This window comes from Periplaneta americana, chromosome 13 (assembly GCF_040183065.1).
Source record: "Periplaneta americana isolate PAMFEO1 chromosome 13, P.americana_PAMFEO1_priV1, whole genome shotgun sequence".
Classification (NCBI taxonomy): Eukaryota; Metazoa; Arthropoda; class Insecta; order Blattodea; family Blattidae; genus Periplaneta; species Periplaneta americana.
Window position 1 is genome coordinate 102,310,755 of NC_091129.1, and position 17,105 is coordinate 102,327,859.

The 17,105-nt window shown below is 34.7% G+C and overlaps 1 protein-coding gene across 1 annotated transcript in view; it reads left to right on the plus strand.

Annotated features, from left to right (window-relative positions):
- LOC138712176 (apyrase) overlaps positions 1 to 17,105 on the plus strand; it is a 34,165-nt gene that overhangs the window by 9,939 nt on the left and 7,121 nt on the right. Inside the window, exons 2-6 of the mRNA XM_069843672.1 lie at positions 6,009 to 6,206; positions 8,116 to 8,317; positions 10,994 to 11,194; positions 12,310 to 12,473; positions 16,906 to 17,008. Of these exons, the coding sequence (XP_069699773.1) occupies positions 6,009 to 6,206; positions 8,116 to 8,317; positions 10,994 to 11,194; positions 12,310 to 12,473; positions 16,906 to 17,008 (868 nt within the window). The remainder of the gene's footprint in view (positions 1 to 6,008; positions 6,207 to 8,115; positions 8,318 to 10,993; positions 11,195 to 12,309; positions 12,474 to 16,905; positions 17,009 to 17,105) is intronic.

The window sequence follows — 17,105 nt, forward strand, 5'->3', positions numbered from 1 at the left end:
AGCATAGCAAAAATCGCACAAAATGTAATGCAATAACTAGGCAACTGATCGAACGATATCAGCGACATCTATTTTCCAATATAACAAATAGGTAAAAGAAAACGAGACATATTCCTTACTGCAATAAATAAGTAAATAGGCATTGTCACAAAATATGAAAAATCAAGTTACCTAGTTCTTGCATTCAGGTGACGATATCATATTTACGATGATAAGTCATAGGGTAAGTTCGTGATAAAGTTACCAAAAACGGGAAATGAAGATGGAGAAAATCTAGTAACTGCGACCTTGCTGTTAAGGAATCTAAACCCTCTACAAGAACAGGATAAATGTGTTCAAAAATCATGGAAAGTATCATACTGGTAACGTGGATTGAATATAACGAAATAACATTATTTCTTTTATTAATTTCATATTTCTTACATCCACTTTGCTGTTTGCGATAGTGATATTATGTGGTATTACACATTTTTAAAAGCCTAAAATAGTATTTTTAGAGCCTAAAGGTAAGCGTTCACTACATCGTATCGCACTCCTCGTACGAATCGCACGTAACGGATATTTTAAGTGGAGTGCGTTCGCACGCATCGGAAAAGTTGCTCATCCGAGAAACGTGGACGGATTTGCCGAGAGCCGATGCGTGTGATACGATGTAGTGAACGCGGTTACATAACAATTACAGCAAAGATTGTCTTTTTCAGATCCTGCGATTCGTCCGATGAGTACGATACGATGTAGTGAACGCTTACCTTAAAAATCCGAGGTCCAGTCATGTGTACAATGAGCTAGAATCAGTGTTGCCAACTTTCACTCAATAAAATAAGCTAAACGGCTTGCCAAAAATGGCTGCATTATACATTTTTAACACTCGCATAGAAATTAACAAACTGCATGATTAAAAAAATACAAGACTCGTGTAGGAAAAGTAAATCTCATCCTACTTCTCTGTCTCATTTCTTCTATGGTGCGCAAACATTTTTGTATGAGTAAATAGCATTATGTTGACGCCTCAACCCAAACCTTACTCTCAGAATAGCAGAGAGAGTATATTTGTTTCAAATCTGTTTCGAAGTCTATTTTTTAAGGTAGGTTAAGACGGAAAATGTTAGCGAGATCAACTCCAAAAAAGTATTTTGGCCTCTGGCATCACTGTACTGACTAACTTCTTGCCAGAATTGAGGAGTGAACGTCCTATCTATCTGAGGTAGCTGCTATTTCGGCACTAGTTTTCACTTTTGTCGACATTTTCTTCAAAACCCAGAGCCAACACCAAGTCAGTGATAGGTTGTTCAATTGATTTCAGTGTTTCTTTCATAATTATAAATTACATTTTGCGGAGTGATGAGTGATCACTGCCTACAAGTTGCAGTTCGAATTCAAATAATGATGCAATGATTCAGCAGAAAAGGAGTAATTTCCCGATATCCTCACTTCATAGTAGGCCTGCGGGCTCCACGTGCAAACGCTAGAGTGGTGACTCTTGTGTGGTAACTTATTGCATCATTGAGGAAGAGGAAGTTAAATAATATACTTCATCATAATTAAATGGAAATTCAACTGGTTTAATTATTGTTGTGCTTTTAATTAAAAAAATAGACAATGAAAACTAGAATGGTCAGTTCCTTTCCCTCTTAAATGCATACATCGCCGATTAGCTACATATTCCACTAATCAGACTTCAGATGCATACAAACAATTGTTTCCTCTGACACATATCGTCAAGTGAGATGTTCTGCCTGATAATAGATGTACATATCAACCAGAACCTCAATCAGAGGTATAAGATATATTAATCATTATTAATTTTTTATGTTACATGTGTATATTAAAAATCTCTTACAATTTCAGTTTTTGTTTTGCTGAGATTTGCCTCAACTTATTTCATAAAAAATTATGAGAGAGCAATTCCCCCTCAGACTTTAGGTTAATATGACATTACTTACCGAATCTGTTAAAACGTCCAAAGTTTAAAATATGCAGCGTTATTTTATTTTTAGTGATTTATATCAGTACCAAAGTGTGAGCACCAGTTGAAAAAATCAAAAGTCGGCGCCTATGACTTGCAGTATTTGTATGGAGCAGGTATTGTCCTCGCAAGTTATCTTGATAGCAGAAAGATAACGGGCGGGGGTGGAGAGGTGAATATAGATCACTCGTTATCTCGTGAAACCAAATGCATGCTTGCGCCGTAGCTCATAGTAAGAACCTTATGGTAGGAGTAAGTGAGCTAGCTAGCCGCAAGTGGGAGCGTAACGAGAGAGGGAAGCTTCTCAGTCCAGTTTCTTCCTCCCTTTACGCGCAAGTAGGTTTCACTCGATAACGAATGGCCTATATCTACTATATATCTGTGGTGAATACTAGCAACAGCATCTGCAACCATCATACATGTAGGATAAAATACATTTGCTTTGTTTCATCGAAGAGTTAGTTTTGCCTACTATTGCCTTATGTGAAAACATAAGCTATGTCTTGCCAAATTATTATTAATAAGACGATCATCATCATCATCATCATCATCATCATCATTCTCCTGACTTGTATTAGGTCCCTCGGTAACACAGTATTCAATTGGGTCTCTCTACTGTTCCACAACTCACTCCCAGAATCTTGGGATGCTGATTCTTTAACACTGAATCTCGAAGCACGTGAAACATAAAAGGGGAAATAGTCATTTTTCAACTTAACGCTAGAATCCTACAATGTTCCACGCACGTGACAAATTCCATTTTAAATTAAACGAGGAAGGGTCGCTCATAAAGCCAAAATTGATGACAAGTCCTGTTTTTGATCTCAGGCCTCAATTGGATATTTGATAACAATGTCTTCAATTTATGAATTTGTGTCTTAACACGATAATAATAGCTAGAGTCAGTTTATGGTGTCAGTTACTTTGTTTTATTTTATTTTTATTTATTGTGTTCCTCACTCCATTATCTCCTGGTTTAGTTGCCTCGTGAGTAGTACTTTATTGGTGTCATGAACTTATGAGGTTACAACCAGTCTTTTCGGACTGCTGACTAAGCATGTAGACTACGTAGTGTTATTGATTATACTGTATTGTTTATTTAAAAGAATGCTTTTATTTTCTATTTAGGCCTATTTGTTTTTTTAGAAAACATGAAGATCCAATTTCCTATGTTCTTTTCCACCATTATAGAAATGCATGTATGTTATGCTACACACACATTAGATAAAACACATCGTGTAGCAAAATTGCATGACGGAGCTTCTAATGAAAACTGCTACCTCACAATCCATCAACGCGCTCTAATCAATGACTTTTAAAGACTAAAGAACAGACAGGCAGACATAGTGACTGAACGAAATACCGTTATTATTATTATTATTATTATTATTATTATTATTATTATTATTATTATTGTATTTTTTTTTAGCTATTGATGCCGGTTGCGTTGTTAATTTTGTTTTGCTCGAGGCCCTGAAGGTGACAGAGCAACAAAGAAAGCACTCTTATCCGTTTAATTTAGAAAAATTATGATAAAAATTAGGGAATAGTTTAGATAGAAGGCAGTAGGTCCGTGACTCATTTCTTTTCGTTCTCATCACTAACTTTGTCTTAGTCACCAGCGTAGTTCAGTCGGCTAAGGCGCTTACCTGCCGATCCGGAGTTGCGTTCGGACGCGGGTTCGATTCTTGCTTGGGCTGATTACCTGGTTGGGTTTCGAGATTTTCTCTAACCGTAAGGCAAATGTCAGGTAATCTATGGCAAATCTCCGGCCTCATTTCGTCGCTATCATCAATCTCATCGACGATAAATAACCTCGTAGTTGATACAGTGTCGTTAAATAACCAAATAAAAAAGTTAGTCTTCGCACTCAAGAGAAATTACGGAAAATCAAGGATAGGTTGAGTTGTACCGGTACTACAAGTTAATTAATTGGTCTACTTTCGATTAGTAAAATATTAATATATTGTACAGTAAAGTTCCTTATTGTACTTCTCGTAAATCAAAAACTTTACAAGTGTAAAATATAATTTAATCAAATATTTACAGAGTTCATAAAAAATACGAATTGTTGTACAAGAGACTATATTAAATTATCTATGATGTGTTATCGACTAATTAATCTACTTTCGATTAATAAAATATTAATATACATTACAGTAAAGTTTTTCCTTATTGTACTTCTCAGAAATCAAAACCACTTTACAAAGATAAGATATAATCTAATAAAATATTTATAGAGTTCATAAAAAAAGACTATATATTATCTACGATATGTTGTCGATATGAAAATCGATTACAGTGGCTGAAATAAAAGTAGGTAACAAGAACAACTGACTAATCTACTTTCGATTAAATAATACACTGCACAATAACGCTTTTCCTTATTGTACTGTACTTCTCATAGATCCAAAACACTTTACAAAGATAAGATATAATTTAATCAAATATTTACAGAGTTCATAAACATATACTAATTGTTGTACAAGAGATTATATTAAATGGATGGAATTACGCAATAAAAGACCAAGCGCCAAAAACCTGTTTCGAGATATTGGTCATTGAAATAAATCTGTTTTTATAAAACATTTTATGCAAGAAGTATTATAACATTCATACTATTACAAAAAATAGCATAAATAATACCAAAAAAGGCTAACCGATTTTTAATAAGAGACCAGCAGTTGAATTAATATTTCAAAGCAAAATAAATGAATTTTATGCAATAAACGAATTTTTGCTTATAAATAGCAGCAAAATTCAGATATCGCATTCTTGATTTTTTCCAAGTTAAATTAGCCTGCCATCAACAGATTTGTGCAAATATCTCACTTTTTTTTTTTCAAATTGTCGGTTGGTCTATTATTGCGTAACTCCGTCCAAATTATCTACGAGATGTTATCGACATGAAAATCGATCACAGCTTATGTTTTGAAAAAAAAAAGTTTTAAACATAACGTTGAGTAGCGCATTTTAGGAACACTATCGATTAAATTCCCAATATCCTCAGTCATTTTAAGAGTGCAGTGAATTCTGATAATAAATGATGGGACGAATTAGGACGAATTTTATATTTGTCTCTTAAATTTGCAGAAATTTGATCCGAACAAATGTACCGGTACATGTTCGTTCCTCAAAGCAATTTTAAACTGTATGGGAATCCATCACTGTGGAGTAACGGTCAGCATGCCTGGCCATGAAATGAGCGGGCCTAGATTCAGATCCTGGTTGGGACAAGTTACCTGGTTGAGGTTTTTTCCGGGATCTTCTCCTAACTCATTAAGAGGAAATGTGGGGTAACTTTCGGCACTGGAACCCGAACTTATTTCGCTGGCATTATCACCTTCATCTCATTCAGACACTAGATAACCATAGCAGTTGATAAAATGTCGTTAAATAATCAATTAAAATAATAAATAAATAAATAAATAAATTCTATGGAACCGTTGACAACGTTGTAAAAGGTTATTTCATGGAGTCAACAGATACATACTACAGCGCTTGTAAGTTAGAATGAAAAAGGACGAGGAATGTAAATGAACAATTGCATTTAAGGATAACTCTGAAAATTTACTTTCTTTTATGTAAATTTACCGGTTTAGTACTTTAAAAATTGAAGTGGGAGGCAATTATTTCTAATTGTTTGAAGTAAAATACCGCTTGTAGCTTCTCTCTACACGTTTAAAACAAAAAGTTAGAAACAGTACACTATCTGTATTTTTTTCTTACGACATTAAAAACAACCTACATCGCAATGATCTTTCGATCCCCTATTCAAAATACGTCCTGTTCACTGGAACTTAACCAACTACTGTGCATTCGGCCACTGATTACAACGTTACTCGATGACACAATTCACATGTTTAAAATTTCACGTTTTTCTGAAAAACTATTGAAAACACAGCAAAATTGTACTCGATTTTTTTTGTTGCTTTTTACTAAAGGAATTACCTCCTGAAATTAATGACGGTTCACTTGGTATTGTGTTGTATTTCCTAAGATAATTGCATTCTAAACTCAGGTATTTGATGTTCTTTTACAGACCCTTGGCAACCATGAATTTGATGACAAGATTGAAGGGGTCGTACCATTCTTGGAAAACATGAAAGCACCACATGTTGTTGTCAACATAGATGACTCTGAAGAACCCAGCATTCAGGGAAAGTACAAGAAGTCTATAGTAATTGAGAGAGGAGGCAGGAAAATTGGAATCCTTGGTTATGTTCTTAAAACATTTTATGTAAGTACTGTTCAACACATTATGTACACAGGATGGTACCGGTACCAGTAGATTTAATAACTTCTCAATATACGTAAATTTTACACAAAAAATAATAACTTCCCTCTTTTAATAATAATGATGGCAAATCATTTGTAGATATTCACCTTTTTCAATTCATCTTACGTTAGCAGATTCTCCATTAGCTTCTGGATTTGCAGTAGGTTTACCTTAGGGTGACCAGAGTCCCAAAATAAAAAAGGGACACGTAATTAAGTTAGTTATTCATTGCTTTTATACATAGCTAGGTTTCTTACTGACAGTGTTAAATCTCTATGTCCTGTACCCACAAAATGATACAGTACAAGAAGCATACATGTACACTGCTCTGTCGATATAGGAGAAAGTCAATGTCCACTTACTTAGGTATAACACGCAGAGCAAGTCCCCTGTAACCGGCAAGCAGTAGAGCAAGAAAGTCGAGGAATACTATGGACAGGAAAACATCGATCATAAGGGAATGGGCATTTAAGAGTTGTTAATTCATTATAAAAATTGAGTTTGATACAACGTTACCATACAAATTAATTTTATTTCTTAGAATATACTTACTGGTACCTATAAAATACAATAATAAATAAATAAATAAAAAACTAATAAATAAATACATGAGTAAATAAGCAAATAAATCAACAAATACATATGTAAGTAAACAAGTGTGAGTGAGTGAGTGAGTGAATGAGTGAGTGAGTGAGTGAGTGAGTGAGTGCGTGAATAGATAAATAAAGAAACAAAAAAATTAATAAATAAAGATTACTTCAAATTCTCCAGCAACATTCTTAATATTTGGCTCGTTTTCTAAGTGTTAACTGATATTTACCTTGTCAAAAATACTCAGACGTGAACATTTTGTGACAAGATGCCTTACTGATATGCGGGGGCTTGGATTCTCGTCACAACAGCAGACAATGTTGACTGTTTTCTGATTTCTTTAGACTCAAACGCATTCTACTAAATCAGCAGAGCAGTGTAATCCGATATATTTTTGTGACACTTTTGCAACTTGGATAGCATGATCAGGATTTATATAGTACATTATGCAACGAGCCTATCATGGTAGTAATTAAGACGCGAGTATGTTTGTTTATGAAACGAGCTCGAGTTTCATAATTTTCATACGAGCGTCTTAATTACCATTATAGGCAAATTTCATACGACTTTTTATGCTCGACCATATTTCTAACTTGAAATTATTCATAAGTATTCATGTTATGGTTATGTAAGTGAGGAACGGAACTGACCTGAATTGTGAGATGTGCGCAGACGCGAAAGTATTGATTTTTTCCGAGGCACGAATGTCATTGACCTTGATATAATCTGAGAATAACATGAACTAATTTTGATATAACCTGGAAATTGATTTAGAATTGAAAAACGAGATGGCAAATTGAATTTATTTGAATATTATTTACAATTAACGCTAATTATTATAGTAACAGAACATAACCTTCTGCGACAGTATTGGATTTCCAGCCTCCGTGACTTTTCGCTAATTGTCTTTCGATTGCATATCCGAGAATAATCGATACTTGCGGTTTTATAATGGTACAATGGTGATTTCTCATTGGCTGAACAACTGAATTATAATGAATAGGTGTACTTTAATGAGGTGCATTAAAGGGCTACTACCAGGTGTATAATTACTACATTTCGGCATTGTCGAGCATAAAATAATTTAGCATTGTCTATAAAATAAGAAAAGAAGTAATTGACTCTGGGTGATGATATTCAGGATTCATTATATTACCATGCGACGTACAACTTTTGTTCACTGAAATACTCGTATTTATTACGTTTACAAGCTACTTGTGCAATAAGGAAATAAAATGTGTGAAATTGGAAAACATGGTTGTGTTATAATGTCGGATAGGAGCTGTCCAGTACAGGGAAACTGAAATTCCTTGATGAAATTGAGACTGTGATGGCAGAAGCAGCCAACTTGAAGAGCCAAGGTGTTGACATCATCATCGCGTTGTCTCATGCAGGTCTGGATGTGGACCGGGAGGTTGCTGCAGCAGTACCTGATGTTGATGTCATTGTTGGAGGACATTCTCACAGCTTTCTGTACACAGGTAAACACAAGCTGCACAATAATTCAGCATACAGAACAACCGGTAATATAACTGTTTTATAATTCTTTCAGCTTTTTCGAGAGCAGACTGGATGATAAAAACTTCTCAACCGAATAATAACAGGCATTTTCCATATTTATTTTGCGTTTAATTTCCTCTCGAGTGTCATTTATATTTGTTACTGTTGCCTCAAGGTACCTGAATTTTTCCACATTTTCCAAGGTAAATGTCCAATTTCCATGCGGTTTTTTAAAGCACTTTATGCATTGCTGCAGCAAAAAGAGAGTTGAAAGAAACACAATTCGGTCAGCTGACTGTAAAAAATGGTGGATGATTAATATTGGCTGCTATTACTGCAGTAATAAATTTAACCTTAAAAGAACCTAGCATGTTAAATATTTTCGAATTACATGATAATGATATGTAATTATTATTGCTAGACGATTTTAACAATAATAAACGTTGCAAAGGACAAAAACATGCATCCTGCCATGATGGATCGTGCAGAAAACTTGTAAAGCTATGTTTGGATTTGCTGCACGGTTGCTGCAGCAGCGCTGAAGTGAAGGTAAAGCAAAAGTAGTAAAAGAATGGCACTGCTGCAACACTTCACATTTCGAATAATTTTAAGAAAAAATTGTTCTGAGGCCGGGTATCGATCCTGGGACCCTTCACTTAGCGCACGAATGCTCTCCTGACTGAGCTACCCCAGGAACCATACACAACACCGTCACAATTTTTCCCTTATATCCACAGAACTCAAATGGGCTGATAAGATGCCAAAACCCAACTTTGAGTGCACACAAATACTGTGTGGTTTCACATTTCGCTTTAAAAAAACGCACGGTTTTTTTATATTTTCATTTCGTGCTATGTTCTGATCACGAGACATAATCATATATACCAGTACGTACTTTGTTTTCTCGGGTTTTACTTCCAAACCTATCTTCTTACTTGCTTAAAGTAAAATTCCCATGTTTTCCCTAATCGTTTGTGAAATTTTTCCTAACATTTTCACGTCAGTAACTATACTCTGAAAGTATGTAACTGTAAGTCTGTGTTGTGATAGGGAAAGTGCCAACCCTACTAATAACAAGGGGTTACTGAATACAAAAACTTAAGTCTCTTGCTTAAAAAATTGAGAAAATAGAAATTTTATCCTTTTCATGCCTTAAATAGGCTGACTAGATTTTTTATGGTCCAACAGGGGGCATCGGCAATTTCAAGAGAAACCACAAACACTTATCTAGTCACTATACGTTGAACTGTTGCAGAAATTACATGTAACAGTAGATACAATTATAGAACTTTACACACTGAATTTGTAGAGTATCTTAACCTCTGAATTAAATGAATAAACACACATAACTTCTATACATAATTATGGCCACTAAGAATTCAATTTCAGTACTGACGCGTGTATTGAAGTCTTTCACATGATATTGTGCACACTGAATTCTAACACGCACATTTTACAAGTACTGGTCTGAAGAATATATCTTTTTAAGGATCTGTTCACCCCCATACAGCTTCACACTATGTTCTTCACATGGAAAATAAAAGTTTGTTTTCACTTGTAACAAAGCTGTTTCAATTTTCATTCTTGACTTTTCATCAGTCTAGATTGAGTTCATTGTGGGGAAAAGTCTTTCAACTGACGAATTACTGACTGAAAGGCACATGAGTAATGACACTATTTTGAGAAGATTTTTAAATGGAATAGAATTTTTTTTTGAAATGTTGAAAAACATCACACCAATTTTCACGTGTTGGTTTGTCACAAAACTTTTCATTTTTTGAACTACTTAAAAGTAAACGTTGTGGCAGTTCTAACGCTTCCATGCAACGTGAATGAAGACAAAGATGGTATATCGTATGTTCTTCTCAAAGAGTGCAGAATATCTCATACTATGCTTGCTGGTTCTTCTGTCTCATACTGAGAACCGTTCAGAAATGTGCATGAATAACAGCAGTTTCATCACGATACTTAAATATTCAAGTGCAAAATGTCATTGAAACAAAATCAAAATTTCTGGGGACAAAATTAATTTCCGGGGACAAAAAGGGGACATTTGCTTCCAGGGGACAGCAACTCAAAACCGGGAACTGTCCCCGGAAATCGGGGATGTCTGGTCAGCCTAGCCTTAAAGAAATAACATAATTCTTAGAAATAAAAAATTGATTAAATGGCGATTTTACTCGTGTTAATTATGTAAGTCGCACATGCTTACATAATTAATACGAGTAAGATCGCCATTTAATCAATTTTATTTATATTCAAGTGTTAAAAGTAGTGTACGAATGATTCAACATGGATAATGCTTAGATTTTTATAGCTGTTGGCAGTTGTAACTTCTTCGTATGTTCAACTTGTTTCTTGTTTCACAGATGTGCATCTGTTACCTAAGATTAATTAAAGTACCATAAGTAAATTGGATTCTTACTGTTGAGAAACAAATTTCAGCCTATCTTTTCAGACTTGTGAGAAGTGGAAAGCCCAATAAAGCCCTACTTCTGGCGCTGCTCCTGCCAACCAACTCAGCCAATTCTAGTCTAACCCAACTAACAAACTGACTGATCATACGAAGGGGTTATTCTGTAACTGAAAGCCACAAATTTAATTTGTAAAGTCACCACTGTTGAGAAATACACTAATTTACATTTGATTTTCTGCAGGGACCCCTGTTCCTGGAAATCAAATACCAGTCGATGACTATCCAGTAATAGTGGAACAACCTAATGGCCACAAGGTTCTGATTGTCCAAGCTTATGCTTATTCTAAGTATGTGGGCAATATAACAGTTTGGTTTGACGAACAGGGAGAGTTTGCAGCTTGGGAAGGAAAACCGATACTTCTGGATAAATCTGTTGTGGAAGGTAAGAGTACTCACTGAATTTTTGTGACTAACAGGTCACGTCATAATTGTTACAGGTATGCAAGAATATTAACACAGACATAATTATCATCATCATTCACGAATTAGGCTTTTTAGGCTTGTTTCTACCTCATCCAACACTCGTTTAAGAGGTTTGCCTGATTTTTTGTGTCCTCTTGGTGCTTAACATATACAGCCTCACCTATCAAAATGCATTTTTCAACTTCCTGTGCTCCACCCTGTTTCTACTAACGAGGAAATGGCGACCAAGTCACAGCGGTATAGCTGTTCTAACAGTGCTACAGAAAATGCCTGTCCAGAGGCGAAAAGTGGCAACTCCACTACTGTACTACTAGTGATAAGAATAGTAACCTATCCTGGGAAATTATCCATTACTTTCAAGCTCCTTCTTTACATCAAGAAAAATCTTTATGGCTTCACCAGTAGGATGGATAAACATGAGTATAATACTCGTAATAAAGAAAAACTGGAAATGCCATTTTGCAGACTATCCAAAGTTAAAAGTAGTCCTAACATGTTGAGCTGTAGGATGTTCAACATGTTACCACAAGAAACACAGGAAGTGTCACCAGACATATTCAAAGTCAAAGTGAAAACGTGGCTTCTTAGAAACCCATTGTATTCTGTGCAAGAATATTTTGAGTTAGAAAATCAAGCTGTAGGTATTTTTTAGGTTTCTTTCTCTGAATTTTATTATTATTTTGTAATATATTAGGAAATTCTCATAAATTGTTAAGTTAATTCTTGTTTTATTGTATATAAATAGAGCGTATCAAATAATATTTGTGATCAGTGTGTTACAATTTTCATATAGATATTAGCCTATTTTTGATAATCTTGACTCTCAATTGTAAACTCTAAGGAGTATTTGTGATCATTTTGTTTTATCTTTAGTGTTGCAATAGAATATTTTTCATTTTTGCACAATAATTTCACACATGTAATTTGACAATGACATTAGCTTTGCTATAACGACAGCTAATAAATACTACACTACACTACACTACAAGTACTGTAGCAAATATTAACATGTAACATAAAAAAATCTAAATTTTATGTTCGTTATTTTAAAGATGTTTTTGTACATTTTTGCAGATCCAGATACTGTGGAAGCGCTGAGGCCTTGGAAAGAGGAAATCGATTTTCAAGCAAATCGAGTGATAGGCAGTACTAAAGTATTGCTAGATGAATCTTCTGATGCATGCAAGAAAGGAGAATGCAATATTGGAAATCTCGTTACTGATGCATTCGTCAATGAGGTATTTTAAAAACTGTTTCGTTATTTCATTATAAGTTACGGAATACGTATGTTATATCATTGTTATTATTTTGATATGTACAGTGAAACCTCTCCTTAAGGACACCCCCAAGATACGGACACTCCTCATATATGGACAGATTTTTATGTTCCAACTGAAATAATATAGAAATAATGATAAATTTAACTCCCGTTTACAGACACTCTCAGACACGGACACGGACACGGACAATGTTTCACAGTCCTAAAGCTTGCTTTAGCTCCTGACTGCAGACATAACTTGGATTTCAAGACCTAATATGTTACAAAAATGGAAAATTTAGTACAGAAATTCCTTAACATGAAAGAAGACAATAAGGGTCTCGTAGGCTATACCTTATTTTATTTCGAGGAGTGCAGTTCGGTGGCTCCTTTGAACACCCACTTACAGATTTATGGCTTCCTACACAAACACCTCTGACAATTCCATCCTGTCCCCAGTGACGTCGCCAGGATCAGAGCAAAGGGGGTGCAGATGAGGAGCGAGTTGTAAAAATGGGGTGCGAGCTGTAAAAATGTGGTACATAAAAAATCCAAAATGTTCTCTCATGCAGTTGCGCGCATACTATACATCTATTTATTAACATTACTATGTATTATTATTACTATTATTATTATTATTATTATTATTATTATTATTATTATTATTATTATCATTATTATTATTACTTCTCTGGGAATGTGTGTTGAGTTTCCTAATATAAAGCTATACGTCGATTACCATGGGCAGTATCAAATTTGTCGATTAGATCCTCAATATCCAGTGCCTTTAGGAAATCCTGCTCTACAGCAAGGACTGCGAGATAGCTGAGACATTCATGGCCCGCTCTGTTCCGCAAGTAAGTTTTAATGCAGCGTAAACACAAAAATGCACGTTCATATCCCGCACTAGATGCTGGTGTTAGGATAGAAATTATGGAAAGTTTGTGAATTTCGTGAAATGCCAATTTATACTACTAAAGAAAATTAACAAATTTTAAAATGTTGTCAGTAGTGACATCATGTTTATTCTCATAACATTCAATTGTTTTAGGGATTAGTTTCACTTCGGCTTCCACACTTTGTTCATTACATCCATAACGATGCACTAAGGGACACAGTTTTTTTCACATCCAAGAAAATTCTTAGATCCGGGTTGCAAACACTTTATGCCTTTAATTATATTGAGCTATTTTCAGAAAATCTGCGTTCCAATTCATTTAAAATTTTATCAAGAATTGGCTGAAAGTCATCCACATAGTAATCATCTTCTGACTCAAGTTTCTCTTTATGACAAAGCCGTACGTGTCAAATGTTATGTACAGTTTGAATAATGGCTAGTTTTTATTTCTCGCGTTTAATGAAATTTGTTTTACACTCTTACAGGAATATGTTTGTTTTTTTCTTCAAAATAACGTATGCCTAGTATTTTTTTAAATAAATTGCTCAAATCAGGACTTTAAATGTCCTTTGGGGTGCGGAAAGGGGTGCTCCGATTTTTTTTGGGGTGCTTGCGCACCCTTTCGCACCCCCCTAGTGACGTCCCTGCCTGTCCCCTCGTCCCAACATTGCACAGTTGCCATAATCCTGGTGACCCTGAAATGAGACTGACGGGATTCTTGGAATTCGGAAAAGATGCAGCAACTCTGCCTCCACGTGGATTTGAAGGGAGCCTGTCAATTCTTCTGAACAAGGGTTGTGATTGGTTACTGACAGGAGAAGACAAGATTTCCGTCACCGTAAGGAAGATATTTATTTATGACAACCAATTAGTAGGGGGCAGTAGAAGGTCTGTCGGCAAAGTCCTTTCTATGAAACTGCACTCCATGAAAAAAAAATAGAGTATACCATTAGCCCAGCCGGCTATCTTTTGTTAGCTGGAAGTGGATGGATAATCAAAGTCATAAAATTTAACCTGTCTGATGAGTCCAAGGTTTCCGCGACATGAAATTGTATTCAACACATGATAAGGTTAGTAGGATTATTCTCTTCACTTCAATCAGTTGTTCTGTTTCGAGAGACATGGCACCTGAACATAAAGGTTAAGTTGAAAACTGTAAATTACAGTACTGCATAACTGTAGATCTAGAATAAAATTGCATGACACAGTACTGTATTTTCTTTTTCGGTCTTATCTACTGTAGTTCAAATTTGCAAGAATTTACTGTACTATACTGTACTTAGAATTAAATTACAGTAATATATTTCATTTAAAGCATGAAGGGATACATAATGCATATTATAAATTTACTGTTACATTGGGGAGCCTCCCTCCCAATAAACGACACCTCCCAGGTGTGGACAGATTGTACCGTCCCTTCGATGTCCGTTAATGAGAGGTTTCACTATACACAGAATTGAATCTTTCGAAATTATTCGAAACTGAGAATCAAACTTTCAAAACCTGACATGTCCATTTTCATAAAATACACTTCAGATGTAAAAAATCTTGCATCTTTGCAATTAACAAAATATTTTTTTTTGGTGAAATATTAAAGATATTTTTTTTTGCTATAGATTATTATCAAATTTCAACATATAAAAGAATTTGTTTATTACAGAGATACATATTTGTGGCATTTTCTGAAGAGTGACATGTCAGGTCTTGAAAGTTCGCTCTTCAATTAGTCTCTTATTTAGAGCAGAGAAGTAAATATTTAATAAAGACACATAATTATAAATGCATACTGTGTAAAATGTGTGGTGTTAACAGGGGCTGAATGACAACATTTATACATTTTTATCTAAACTAGAAGTGATTTTATATCATGTTTTTAAACTCTGTGATTATATCATTTTAACAGGTGTCTTCAATATAGATGCCCTAAAGGATACAGATTCTAAGAGTTACCTTTTTTTTATCTATTTCATTCTTTTAATATGACTTCTTTATGTAATAAGCATACACGTTTCAAATCAGCTATTGATTACTGGCAGCGTTTCTCAAACTATGGTACGCGGACCACATCTGGTCTGCCCTTATGGTCCTTCAAAAACGCCAGAAGAAAAAATAAAATTCAAACGAATTGCGTATTTAATATACCTGAAAATCTCACAATTTGGAAATGACACATGGCAATTGCCTTTCACTTTTTCTCTCAGTATTGACATATAATGGAATTTATTACCCTACCTGTCTAGTGACTTCCCACTCTACTCTCAACAACCAAAGAGGAATTTAAAGGACTATGAATATGGTATTTCTCGCCATCTTTTCCCTGCAAATCTGGCGCCTGTAATCCATCCAGGGACCACTCGAATTCATAACAGAGGACCAAAGTACTGAACCTTTTCATGTACTTATTACTTTCTTAATAGTTTTGCCGACACCCAGTCTGCACATTGAAATGGTCACGTACTGTACATCGTACACCAATAATACAACTCTGAGGTCACAATTTCAAACTTATTTTGCAAGTAAATATGGCGAATCCCCTGGTAGAGGGGAAGAGAAGGCCCAATGGTCTTATCTCTACCAGATTAAATAATAATGAATAAATAAAATAAATACAATTTTCATGGGTTCGTGATTCCTTTCATTGTAACATTGAAAATAACAAACTTTCATTGAGTGATAGAGAACAGTTAATTGAACTCTCGAATAACACCGGACTTAAAATGAAATTCAAAGCGAAAAGATATGGTTAATTTCTGGACCTCATCACAAGTGAAAAGAGAATATAGTGAACTGTACAATGGTGCTTTAGAGATTATAATACAGTTTGCTTCTACGTATCTGTGTGAGAAAGAGTTTTCATTACTAACTCTAATAAAAACAAAGTACCGAAATCGACTTGATGTATGTGACGATCTCTGACTGAAGCTTGCCAGCATACACAAAAATGTGCAAGAATCGGCAGCCTCATCCATCTCATTAATGTGAGTACAGTACCAACACTTATTTATTTTTTTTAGTTAATGAGCTAAAGATTATCCAAACTATAATACCTTGAATTATTAAAAAAAACGAAAATGAATTTTCTTGTATTAACATTAACTTAATTAGTTAATACTAATATAAAAGTAATTGAGTTAAATTAATTTTAATTAAGTAATTCTATTTTAAAATATAAGTATACTGAAATTAATATGCTACAAAAATGAAAAATTTTCTTTCGAAGGGAACAAGGGTGAAGTGGTCCGTGGAACTGTTCTGACATAAAAAGTGGTCCCCACTTCAGAAAAGTTTGAGAAATGCTGGATTACCGGTATAAGGTTTACGAATTTTTTTATAATTTCATTAAATTCTGTCTTCTGTTTCTTAAATTTCGGAGTTAATTTTAAGTTTTGTGTTCGTACTTGAGCTCCTTGAATATAATTTTCTAAATTGTTAATCATTTGTCGCAACTTTCTGCTGAAGTGTTGCTATTTATCTTCAATATTTGAACATCGTTTCCTCATTTTGTATGTTACAGTATACAAAATATGCACAACCAGGCTCTTGGACGAGGGCAGCTATAGCTTTTATAAATTCCGGAGGAATTCGAACATCCATACTTGAAACAGGACCAGGAGGAAGTATGTATAGGTCTACTTATAGAAAGTTGTTGTTGTTGTTTTCTAATGCCAGGCGTTTGACAATAAAGTCATTTGACCTCTTGCACTCCAATATTTT